Genomic DNA, 12,803 nt, shown 5'->3' with positions numbered 1-12,803 from the left:
CCTGGTAGTTTAGGTTGTGGTGAAGTGTGCCGTGGGGTCTTGACCTCTTCTTAGCTGGGCCATGCTACCTAACCTCTCTGAGCCTCTGTCACCCGATGGTAAATGAAGATAATGATAAGTCCTCTCCTCATAGGGGTGTTGGATGCTACTTGAGGCCAGGTACTGTGTGGTTAAGAGGATTTGATATGTTAATGTAGGAAAATGCTGAGTACAGCCCATCCCTGAGACCCAGAGAGGGAAGGAGCTTGGCTAAGGTCACACAGTGAGGTGGGACCATGGGTCTCTGGACCAGAGTCAGATCCTGTGTCCCCCAGACAATGGACAGCAATGATCAGAACCCTGGTCATCACCTTCTGGAAGTTGTTTATCTTCTTGTTTCTTTCCTTTTTTTTTTTTTTTTTTTTGCAGTGGGGGCCTGTTGTTTATCTTCTGAATGTGACTCACATATAATGAAAGAGTGACTTGGGCACAGGGATAGATTTTTCCAGATGAACTGAGTTAGTGATAACAATAATGATATTACTGATGACAATCAGCACTGTTTATTGACTGCTTTCTAAATGCTAGGCATTATGCTAAAATCACTACGTCATCATCTCATTCAATCCTCACAACCACCTGGTGAGGTATTATTAGTTTTCCCTAAGAAATGATACTTTGGGGGAGTTAGCTGTCCAAGGTCATGTGGCTGAAACCTGGCTGTAAAGGTTATGAGCACCTGCGGTGGGTGATGAGAGCTCATCGCTGTGGAGGTATTTCAAAGAAATCATGGAGGTCTGCATCCCTCAGTTCTAACAACAGAGACGACCATAGCCCCAAATTATAGGAATCCTCTATGAGCAGGTGAGATATACCTCTATGAGCTGCTTGGGGGTGAGGAGGATGCCATTTGGGGGTGGGGAGGGGATGGTCTGTGTGAAGCAGTGCATCTCTGTAATGGACTCCAATGATGTGCCTGCCACTGTTTCAATAGCTGTGTGACTCTCAGCAAAGCTTTTTCCTCTCTCCGGGCTCCTGAGTTCCCCTTTGTAAAATGAGGGGTTGATCTAGCAGGGTCCTACACTCAGATACCTGTAGGGACCAGGCAGGTCAGGTTAAAACTGAGACCGGTGAGGGGAGGGAACTATGGGCATTTGCTCCTCAGTGCCAGGCAGCTAATACCATGCAAGGTCCCAGGATAAGTGTTGCCAGATCTAACTTTTCAAAAGTCAGAAATCCAGAGTTTTGCATGTACTTCCCAAGCATTGGCAAAAGATTCAAAATCATTAGAAACATTGTGTGGGCCAAATTCTGCTCGTGGGCTGCCAACCTGGACCTTCTGGACCACCTACCCTTCTATCCCCCAAATTCTGTGATTCTGCGGCTCTCCTAGAACAGTGGCTCTCAACAGCATCAGCATCACCTGGGAACTTGTTTGAAATGCAAATCATACCCCACCCCAGACCCACACAATTAGAAATCTGGGGGCAGGCCCAGCAGTCTGTTTTAACGAGTCCTCTGTGTGATTCTCAGACAAGCTCAAGTTTGAGAACTATTGGCCTATAGCAAAAAAAAAAAAAAAAAAACCCCAAAAAACAAAGCAAAGCTGTCAACCAGCAGTGTGCTGCTAAAGCACTAACAACTGGCTCTCCAGGGAAACAAAGCCCTGACTTAGTGCATTTGCTGATTTCTCCCTGTGGCCAATTTCAAGCCATCAAGGTAACACCCCTGAATGTGGAGTTGAGAAGAGCTGAGAACTATCGGCCTGTGTATCTGTGTGAGCTGGCTCCAGCACCCCTCTGCAAGTCCATTCTCATCAGGATGAGACAGCCGAGGACCAAGAAGTAGTCCTCTCTCCTCTGCGGGAACCTGGCAAAGGGAAGGGCACAGTGACAGCAATGACCCCTCTCAGGGTGGCCTCTGGTCTGCTGGAAGTAAAGGGCACAGGCTTCAGGGACAAACAGACCAAGGTCACATTTACCAGTTGTGTGACCTTAGGCGTGGTATTCAAACTCTCTTTAAGTCTCAGTTTTCTATCTGTAAAATAGGATAATAAGATCCATGTCCCAGGGCTGCTGTGAAGATTCAGCAACATATAATAAGTAAAGGGCTCAGGACAGTGCTTGGCATGGAGTAAACACCCAACACATGGCCCCTTTCTTTGTGATGGTTACTGATGCTGCTGCCTCCGTAGGAGGGGCATCTGGATGTAGTGGAAAGATGGGGAAAGGACTGAGCTGGCAGTTAGAGTGCTTTCTGGGAAGTGTGGATCAGCTGCTTTATTAGCTCTGTGTCATTGGATGAGTCAGTTGACGTTACATTCATTCCACAAACAATATTTGTCAATTTCCTATTTGGGTGAGTGAATGTAAATGAGTCAGATGCTGTGCTTGGAGGCTGGATAGAGCATTTTTCACAAATTGTGGGATTTTTAAAAAATAAATTTATTTATTTAATTAATTTATTTTTGGCTGCGTTAGGTCTTCGTTACTGTGCGCGGGCTTTCTCTAGTTGTGGCAAGCGGGGGCCACTCCTCGTTGCGGTGTGCGGGCTTCTCATTGCGGTGGCTTCTCTTGTTGCAGAGCATGGCCTCTAGGCGCACGGGGTTCAGTAGTTGTGGCACGTGGGCTCAGTAGTTGTGGCTCACGGGCTCTAGAGTGCAGGCTCTGTATTTGGGGCACACGGGCTTAGTTGCTCCGCGGCATGTGGGATCTTCCCAGACCAGGGCTCGAACCCATGTCCCCTGCCTTGGCAGGTGGACTCTTATCCACTGCGCCACCAGGGAAGTCCCTCGATTTTTTACTTTCTTAATGGTATCTTTTGATGAACAGTAGTTTTAATTTTATCATAGTCCAATTTATCATTGTTCCCTCTATGTTTAGCTCCTGTGTGTCATGTTTAAGAAATTTTTGCCTACTGCAAGGTCACACAGGTGTCCTCCAAGGGCCGCTTAATAGTTTAAAGTGAAGCCCTGGGGTTGCTTTGAAGGAGAGAGGACAGGCAAGTGTGTCCAAGGGGGCAGGCAGGGGAGATGGGTCTGATGGCCAAGCTGTACTCCATCTCACCCTGATAGAAATAAAACCTTCATCTTTAATTGCCTAATGAGGAAACTCAGGACTGTGAGAGGTTAAGTGCCTAGGGTCGTGCAGCTAGTGACAGAACTGGGACTTGAACTTGGGTTTTCTGACTTCTACTCTAGTTCATGGTTCATGGGGTCTGAGAACTAAAGTAAGCCAAAGGGGATCTTGAAATCCCTTCTTCCCCTCTACATGTCTGCATAGCTTTGTGGGAGAATGACAGGAATGTACTGCCTAGGGAGGGGACATTTGTTCTGGTGGCCCTTCCTGACAGCATCACTACTGATGCAGTCTTTTCTGTCCCCAGTGACCTCTGCAGCCTGATGCCCAAATGTGACCACCTCTGCTTTGTCATTTCTAGGCTTGGCTACCAGATACTCACCGACTCCGGGGCATTCAGCTTCACCATCATTATGGGTGTGGGATCTGGTCTTCTGACAGGTCAGTGTGAGACCACCCTTCTTCCACCATTGTCCAGGGCACAGGGTCTGGGCCTAGACTGCACCTGCCCCATCCCTGGACGTGTATGTGCCCATCCCCTTCCCCCTGAACCCACCCCCTCAGCTCCAGCCAAAGGAGGCAAAGAGCCCAGACCTTGATTAAAAAATAAAGGAACACAGAATTACAAACTTTCATAATTGGAAAGGTCCTCAGAAGTCACCTGGACACTGCAGCCTCTTGAGCCCAGGACTGGTGATTTCATCAAATTTTGCACAGAAGACCAAGGAGACCCTTATGCTACAGAGCTTACCTTTTACTCCCTGAGAACACCTAAATACTATTTCGTTCAGCAAATATTTGTTCAATATCTGCTATGAGTCAGGCACTATTCTTAGGTATTCGGGATACAGCAGTGAACCAAATTCCCTGGCCTCATCGAGTTGACATTCTAGATGGGGAGAGGGCTTTTACCATAAACAGAAAAAAATAAAATAAAATAAAATAAAAAATATATGTGCTATGTCAGATAGTAATAAGCACTATAAGGGAAATAAATCAGGGTAGGGGGAATGTAGAGTTATTGTGAAGGTGGGCCGCTCTTTTAGAAGGGTGGTAAGGAAGGCCTATCTAAGAAGCTGACTTTTAAGCAAGGACTTGAATGCAAAAAACGAGGGAGATACCATGAGTTTGTTTGGGAGAAGAAGATTCCATGAAAAGGGACAGCAAGTGCAAAGGCACTGAGGCAGGAGCATGCATTGCATGTTTGGGGAACAGCAAGGATGTCAGTGTAGCTGATGTGGATGGAGTGACAGGGAGAGTGGCAGGGGTTGAGGATAGAGTGGTAGCAAGGAGCCTGATCATTCTGAGAGATGGGAAGGCAGTAGAGATCTGTAAACAGAGGACTGATGTTTTTTTGCTTCTGCAATATGACAGACCTGCAAAGAATCTTGGGGAGATACCAATTTGCCAGTCTTACATGCTAGGTGAAAACATGTATTCTGTACAGAACTGTTCACTGTTATTCTACAAGCAAACAGCTTTTATTGGTTAGACTTTCATATATTGTATCTCTAAGCATGGAGTGAATGCCAAATAAGAGACAAAGTAGCATAAGTAGATACTAAGGAGTTGTGTGAACTTGGGCTTGTCACTTTGGGCATTGGCTGGCTTCTCTGTAAAATGAAATGATTATAGTAACTAATCATATGGCATCCTTTCAGCTCTGAAACATGTATGAAAGTACTGTTTGGAGTTTTAGAGAGTGAGATTGGCTAGAATTGCTTTAATGTAACAATTGGCCTCAGCTTTGGACAGAGTCTGAGGTGATTAATTAAATACAGATAAGAAAAATGTCTCCAGCCATCACTTTACATTCTATTCATGGTAGCAGTCCAACCCTGAATAGGGTTGCCAGATTTAATAAGTGAAAACACAAGGCACCCAATTTGGAATCCAAAAGTAACTGAGCATCTTGTATTTTATCTGGCAGCCCTACACCTGGCCTCTCACACCATTTACCACTCTGCCCAGTGTGTGGAGGCTTCCTATGCTTCACTGAAGCCAAGAAAGAGAATAGAGGAAAGATACTCTTATTATTCCTTTAAGAGTTAAGACCAACCAGCTTTCCTCTTCACATGTTGCTTTCCACATGAGGGAGCCAGTGATAAAAAAGGATTTGGACAATGGAAGCGGAAAGAGGCCTCCAAGAGGCCAAGATGGCAACAAACTGACCCCCTAAAGCCAAGCATTTAACATGTGAAGAGACCCCATTGCGTGGAGCCCATCTATAATATATGCACTTATTTAAGAAACCATCTTATCAAGCATAGTTATGGGGTTTCCCAGGTCAGGCAGATTAGAAATAGCTGATTAGACGTGGACAGGTTTCTAGAGGCAAGGCACCCTGGAAGAAGTTAGAAGTGAAAGCAGAGAACCTAGCAGGAGAAGAGAATTTCCTAAAACCAGTCACAAGAACATGAGAAGCTTAGGCTGCTGGAGAACAGGCCAGTAACCTTCAGCAGCTGTAGCCCTTCTCCACGTTACACAGCACATTTCATAAAAGGATGTTCCTAGGAACAGTTCTGATTTTTTTTTAAAAGTCTAAATGTGTTCAGTGTTGTCTCATAAGACAAGAAAATATAATAATTTTAGAGGATTTGCATCAGATGAGTAAGCCTCAGCTATCTGGAAAATATATGTAGGCGATAGGGATCATTTCTGAGTAATTCTAGCTAAATGAGGTGTGCTGATTGCACTCCACACGCCAATATCAGTTAAAGGCACGCACTATAAGATGAAAATATGAATAAGCACACACCTACTCTTGTTAATCTTACTATTTAATACATTGCGACTGATCATCATTAAAAATACACAGATAAACCTATCAATGGCATTTCCCTGCTTCACATCAAAGGTAAACACTACTTTATGTACTGGAAATTTGGCAGACTTTGAGCGACTGGGGAAGGCATAGGGCCCGAGCTCTCTGGGTGGAGGAGGGATGGGTGAAAAGAACAGGCACAGAAGCAAGTTGTCATAAACTACTTTCCTAACAAGTGGAATCTTGAGCTGAGGTCACTGGGACTTTATTGGAACCAGTGAGGATGGACCTGCAGGGGTGGCTATTTGAGTCGCTCTCCATGGTAGCTTTTGCATTTTAAATGGATCAGCTCTTAAGTGGGGCACCGTCTAACAGGGTCCTTCTGTTCCGTCTTGGGAAGTGTGTTAATCCATGACTGTCGTATACCTCCTGCGTAACCTAAATCCTTTGGATGTAACTGCTCTTGCCAGTTCCTTTTGAAAGACGTCTATAGAATTAATTAAGCTGGTCCAGGAAGGACAGTGCTTCAATTTGTCTATCTCCTGGTTGTGGAAGAAAAGAGGATTTCTGTTGAGATACCATAGTTGACTTATAATATTTTGGTTAATTCTGAGATAACAAATGCAATCATCTAAGTGTGTAACATTTAATTATGAATTTAAACAGGTATACTCTTAAACCTCAAGATATGGAAGTCACCTCACGTGGTTAACTATTTTAATGACCAAGCTTTCTGGAAGGTAAGAGTTTTAACCTATTAATGTCTAAGGTTTTGAGTGAATTAACTTAAAAAGATACCTGGGTATATATGTTAACTTGGCATTTATGAGAGTAAAGTAACAAACAAACAAATCCAAGATGTGTGTGTGAGCGTGTGTGCATGCATGCGTGTGTGTGTGTGTGTGTGTGTGTGTGTGTGTGTTGGTGGGGGGGTGAGGAGGTAGTAAATGTTCCCATTTCCCTGATGGCTCAAAATCACTGAGGGTCAGGGATGCGAGAACTGTCACTGGCCACATGTCTCCTCCCCACCTGGAGTCACCAAAGTGGGCGGGCGAACAGTCTGACGTGAAGGTGATGGAATCCTGCAGTGCAAGAGCCAGAAGGACCACAAGGGCCAGACAGTCCAATCCCCTTACTTGATAGACCTCCAAGTGGAGCCATGAGTACCCAAGTTCTCACAGGGAGTGAGTGGCACAGCTGAAGAAATTAGAGCTAGTGGACATGAGAAAACTTGCAGCATAGGTGTCTGGGGTTATTTAGTCAGGGGACATAAAGCTCAAACAACTCAGCTGCTGCTGAGGGTCTCTGTGACATTGTAGTGTTGTTGTCATGACTGGGCTAGAAAGGAGGTCAGGGCTCATTCCCTGAAACCCCACTGCCCTCCTCCCTTTAACCTACACTCACAGTTCACAAAGCATTCTGATGTGTGTCACCTTAGGTAATCTTCCAATTGATGCTGAGGTTGGCTGGACAAGCAGGGACCCATAGTGCCAAGTTATAAATGGGAAGTGGGGTCTGATAGAGGGCAGGCTAATGCCCAGCATCATGCCTTTGTGAGTGGAAGCAGTTCTTCTGAGTCTGAGGCCAACCCTTTCTCCACCCAGCAGGCCAAGATACTGACCACTAAAGGGACAGAGAACCAGCCTTGCTATAAGCCTTGGCATTTGTGTCTGTAGGGGCGAAACAGAGAGAACCTATGGAGAAAACCCACCTCGTCTCCCTTTCCTTCATCTCCGTGCTCTCTTTCCTCCTCTTCCTCTTGAAACAACTTTCTAGAGGTATACTTGACAATGAACTGCACATATTTAAAGCATACATTTTGATACATTAAACATGTTTATACACCTATGAAACCATGACCGCAATAAAGGTAAGAACACATCCATCACCACCAAACATTTCCTCCTGACTCTTTGAAACTGCTCCCTCCTGACTCCACCCGGTTCCATCCCCAGGCCACCACTGAACTGCTTTCTGTCCTATAGATTAGCTTACATTTTCTATAATTTTATATAAATGGAAGCACACGGCATGTACTCTTCTTCGTCTGGCTTCTTTTGCTCAGTGTAATTATTCTGGGAGTCATCCACGTTGCTGTGTGTAATCTGCCTCATCTTGCACCAGCTTCTCTCTATACGGCTTCTCCCAACAGCTAGTCTCTCCCAGTCCCCTGCAAGTGTTCTTGCCCCTTTAGCAGAAGCAGGGTAATCTAGTGAAAGGACTCAGAAAACTGGCTTCATCCATCCATTCATTCCACAAGTGCTTACTGAGCAACTATTATATACTAAGCACTCTGCTCATTAACGAGAGATACCACAAATAGGACAAATATCCAGCTGAAGTATTTGAGTTGCAATAAATATTTGCTGAACAAATGAAGGAAGTCTGAGCAACACCCCCTCTCCCAACACTAGCCCCCTGCAGCAGCAGGTGAAATGGAGATTGTGTCCCTGGAACAAGAAGACCTGGATTCTAGTCACCATTCTGCAAGGTCTGATGTAGGCAAGACCCTTGACCTCTCTCACTGGTAAAATAAGAACAGTAACCTTCGTTCTACCTCACTGGGTTGTTTTGAAGACCAAGTGGGGTCATAACATATGTGACCACATTATGTAAAATGCAAACTGCCATGTGAATGTGAAAGTTTATTACTAGGGGTTTAGACAACCACAAAGGAATGTGTAAGCCTAACAGCTATCATTTATTGCAAGCCTATTGTTTCCGATTCTGTGCTGGATGCTTTTAACATTATCTGATTTTATCCTCGCAAAAACCCTGCGTAAGAATAAGTCTCCCCGTCTGCAGATGAGGAGTAACTTGTCCAAAGTGACAGAGCTAGTAAATGGAACAGGAGGAATTTGAATCGGTGTCTGTTTGGCTCCAAAGACACAGCATGTATGTGTTGTGGGCAGCTACTGGAGAATGGTTATTTCTCCCCTCATCTTCTGATGTATTTTTTTTTTTACAGCTGAGTAGAACTATTTATTCAGCAGTGTAACACTTATAGCTTGCATTTAAAAAGCAAGAATACAAACTTCCAAAGCTGATAAATCCAGAGGTGATTTTTTTTTTTTTTGGTAAACCATCCAAAAAGACATTTTAAACATTATGGAATGCCCTTTATTGTATGTCATAGAAGCAGACTACTGGGGGTTGGAAGGGACATTCCTTCACTGGTTGCCCAGACCATGCTCAGCACTTCCTGGGATGGGGCACTCACCACCCCCAAGAACACCCATCCCATCCTTGGATGATTTTATTAAGATGTACTCATTCATTCACTCATTATTTTTTATTTATTTATTTTTTTTGTGGTACGCGGGCCTCTCACTGTTGTGGCCTCTCCCGTTGCGGAGCACAGGCTCCGGATGCGCAGGCTCAGCAGCCATGGCTCACGGGCCCAGCCGCTCCGCGGCATATGGGATCCTCCCAGACCGGGGCACGAACCCGTATCCCCTGCATCGGCAGGCGGACTCTCAACCACTGCGCCACCAGGGAGGCCCCATTCACTCATTATTAATTCCATAAATATATTATCTAATATGGGATCAATATTGTATGAAGAGCTGGGGAGACAAATCTAAATAAAATTTAGTTCTAGGTCTTAAGGAGCTGCATGTACTAATCCTTTGTCTTCCTGGAAATTACAGTGATCCTCACCCAGATACTGATTTACAAAAATCCAATTTATAATTTTTCATATGTCTTCTGCCTTCACTAAGAGGATACATTCTTTCAACTTTTAATTTCAATTTCATAAATCATAGATTTTATTTCATGTTTCCGAGGCACAAGGACCCACTGATATCCATTTATTAAAATGAAGAAAGGAACTTTGTTTTGCGAGTCTCCCATGGACAAGCCCCTGTTCTGATTATTGTGTCGATGCAAACAGAGAAAACAGGGGTCTAAGCACTTAGAAGAACTGGATCTTTACCTGTGCACAGCTCTATCTATTAGGCACTAAATAAGTAACCTGGGCAGTAGCTGCTAGTTGAACCAACAGAGGCAGAGGTCACGAGCTTGGGGAGGTCAGGATTTGCTGGACGTGGCTAAGTGACAGAAAGTGAAAGACATTCCAAGAAAGGGGAGGATTGAGAGCAAACACAGGAGAAGCATGAAGCAACTGGCTCAGGGGCGAGTTGGTGAAGAGGAGGATGAATGGTGGGCAGAGTCACTTGAATCATCCTTCAGGTGATGGGAAACTCCCAAGGTTTACATGGGGGAAATGGTGCCATAAAATGAATGTTTCAGGGGTGAGCAGTATGACAGGATTAAGCATGTAGGATGGATTCTGAAATGACTGCAGTATACTCAAGGTCATCCATTGCTTTCTGAACACGTATTTGTAGTTTATTTTTTACATGATTGTATTGCCAAGAAATTTAAATACAACCACTGTTTTGGCACAAAAACATGACAAAATGTGTTGAGTTCCTCTTGCTGTTTTATGCAAAACAGCATAGCCCTGTCACACTGGTGTCACCCCTGCTTCTGATTTAAAATAGACATTCTAGACACACAGTAAGGGTCCAAAAAATGCTCGTTCTGCCAAAATGAGGAGAGCCGGTTTTTAAAGCAAAGTAGGAAAACAGATCAGGAGCCTGCTGATTCCTCCCCTTTGGGAGAGGCCCAGTGGAAACAGCCTTATCTGGGAGGCAGATCTGAATTGAGTCCTAGCTCACCCACCACAGGCTGGTGCCCTTGGGCAAGTCACTTTACTTCTGTGGGGTGGAGCGGAGGCTCAGTTCCTTCATTTGTGAAATGAGATCAAATTCGATGTTCTGGAGTCAGACAGATCTGGGTTCTACCACCTCTAGCTCTGTGATCTCTGAAATGGAGATATCTCACTAGGTTGTTGGAAGGATTTAAGGGAGGTAACGTGTGAAATGTTAGCACACTGATCCATAGAAAACACTGCATAAACTTTAGCTACTCTGATTTCTGGTTCTAGAATTCTGTGATCCAAGGCTATTCAACACGCAGTGATGTTGTATGGCAGGGTACCATATGGCACAACCAAAGAACTGAGGATCGATTTATTTAGCTTGCAGAAGAGAAGACCCAAGGGAGACCTAAGAGCAATCTTCAAACACTTGAGAGACTGTCATGTAGAAGAGGGAAAAGATTTTTTTCTATGCTTCTCCAAAGAATTTAACTAGGCCCAGTGGGCGATGCAGTATAAATTGCTAACAATTTGAACTGTCTGCAAAACTACTTCATGTGGTAGTGAGTCTCCTGTCACTGGAGGTGTTCAAACAAAAGCCAGGTGACCACTAATGATCCATGTAAAGAGCTATATGAAATGAGATCTACCTATCTAAGAGATCTTCCAATTCAGATTTTATGAAAGAACTTCTAAGACCTTTGTGATGAAACAACATTTTGGGCAACATAAGTTTCAAAAGATCAAGCCAGAATCAATATGTGTACAATATTAAGCATATGATAAGGGTTCATCTGTAATAAAAAATGTTTGCTTTCCTTTTACAGTTTCCACATTTGGCTGTTGGATATTAAGCGAAAGCATCCAAGAAAAACAAGGGCTGTTTGAAAACAACTTCTTTTCACTGTTGCCTATTTTTTTGTGTGTGCGACAAACACTCATTACAGCAAAGTCTCATGTACAATGAAACAGGCCAGAGATAGATTTGATATTAAAAATAAAAGACTAAAAACATACGGGATAATTTTATATTATAATAATTTTAAATAATTATGTTTGGTTTCATGAAAGATGATGCTATCATTATTTTCTTAGGTGCAGACACACAGTTCACAAAATTAAGGTTTTGGTTCAATTTTATTGACAATTTAGATTCTTTCTTGCGCTTAATAAAGTATTAAGCTATCAGTTAACTCATCTACATCAGCAAAGCAGATGATATAAAACAGGGGAAAACTAAGAACTCACTTAGATTTAGCCCTTGCAGACACTGTGCTTTTATTCCAGTGGTTTTACAAGGAGTTCCTACTCCCTGAGCATATCCTGAATTTAACTGTGGGGAAGACATTCGTGGCCAAAGATGGAGATACACTGCCTCAAGATTTAAAAACTAGTTCTATGACCTTGAGGAAATCATTTAAATTGCCATGGTCTGGGTTCACTTATCTGTAAGAAGAGAAGGTGAACTTCAACCCCTAAGATCGCCCCCACTTCTCACATCCTGTGGATCTAAAACCTCACCAGGAGTGATTTGCTGTGAGATGACAGCAACACAGCCATTTCTTTGAATAGCTGATGACCAGGCAACATTCAAATTGTACACACTGGGAGAAAACTATGGCTGAGATAGAAAGGGGACGACTGGGACTTCCCTGGTGGTCCAGTGGTAAAGAATCTGCCTTCCAACACGGGGGACGAGGGTTCGATCCCTAGTCAGGGAAGATCCCACATGCCACGGGGTAACTAAGCCCATGCACCACAACTACTGAGCTCGTGTGCCTCAACTAGAGAGCCCGTGTGCTGCAATGAAGATCCCACGTGCTGCAACGAAGACGCAGCTAAATAAATAATAAATAATAAATAAATAAATAAAATTAAAATAAATAATAAATAAAAATAATAAACAAACAAATAAATGTAAATAAATAAATAAATACTAAAAAAAGGACCACAATTTAAATCTAAGTGATATTTGGCATTTAATGAATGGCTAATTGTAGCAAGTTTTATGAAAGAAAACATTTCAAGCTTTAGCTCTGAAGAACATGTATCCCACAGTTAGCTGGTTTATTAAAGAAAAAAAAAATTCCCATTTTGCCAAAGTGGGGAGCCTGGGGGATAACAGAATTCCAAAGAGGAACAGACTAAGAATTCCCAGTAGTTAACATCTGTCATTATAATTGACCCTGCTGGTCTACCTTGAGCTTAGTGGTTCAGTACAGAAATACAATGAAATGGAATCCAATTTATTATCAAACCGACAACAGAATTAGTCATGTGAGTAAAGACCAGTGTCAAGTCCCTATCCTCTTCCTCT

The 12,803-nt window shown here is 43.5% G+C and overlaps 1 protein-coding gene across 1 annotated transcript in view; it reads left to right on the top strand.

The window, feature by feature from the left end:
• The window catches only part of RHCE (Rh blood group CcEe antigens), a gene marked incomplete at both ends in the record, with an annotated part of 33,982 nt that extends 22,642 nt beyond the window's left edge, over positions 1-11,340 (top strand). The window contains 3 exons of the mRNA XM_079698521.1: positions 3,418-3,497; positions 6,487-6,560; positions 11,314-11,340. Of these exons, the coding sequence (XP_079554647.1) occupies positions 3,418-3,497; positions 6,487-6,560; positions 11,314-11,340 (181 nt within the window). The remainder of the gene's footprint in view (positions 1-3,417; positions 3,498-6,486; positions 6,561-11,313) is intronic.
• Positions 11,341-12,803: the final 1,463 nt, after the last annotated feature.

This window comes from Hyperoodon ampullatus, assembly GCF_949752795.1.
Source record: "Hyperoodon ampullatus genome assembly, chromosome: 2".
NCBI lineage: Eukaryota > Metazoa > Chordata > Mammalia > Artiodactyla > Ziphiidae > Hyperoodon > Hyperoodon ampullatus.
The sequence above is the reverse complement of the archived record's forward strand: the minus strand, read 5'-3'. Positions and strand labels throughout refer to the sequence as shown.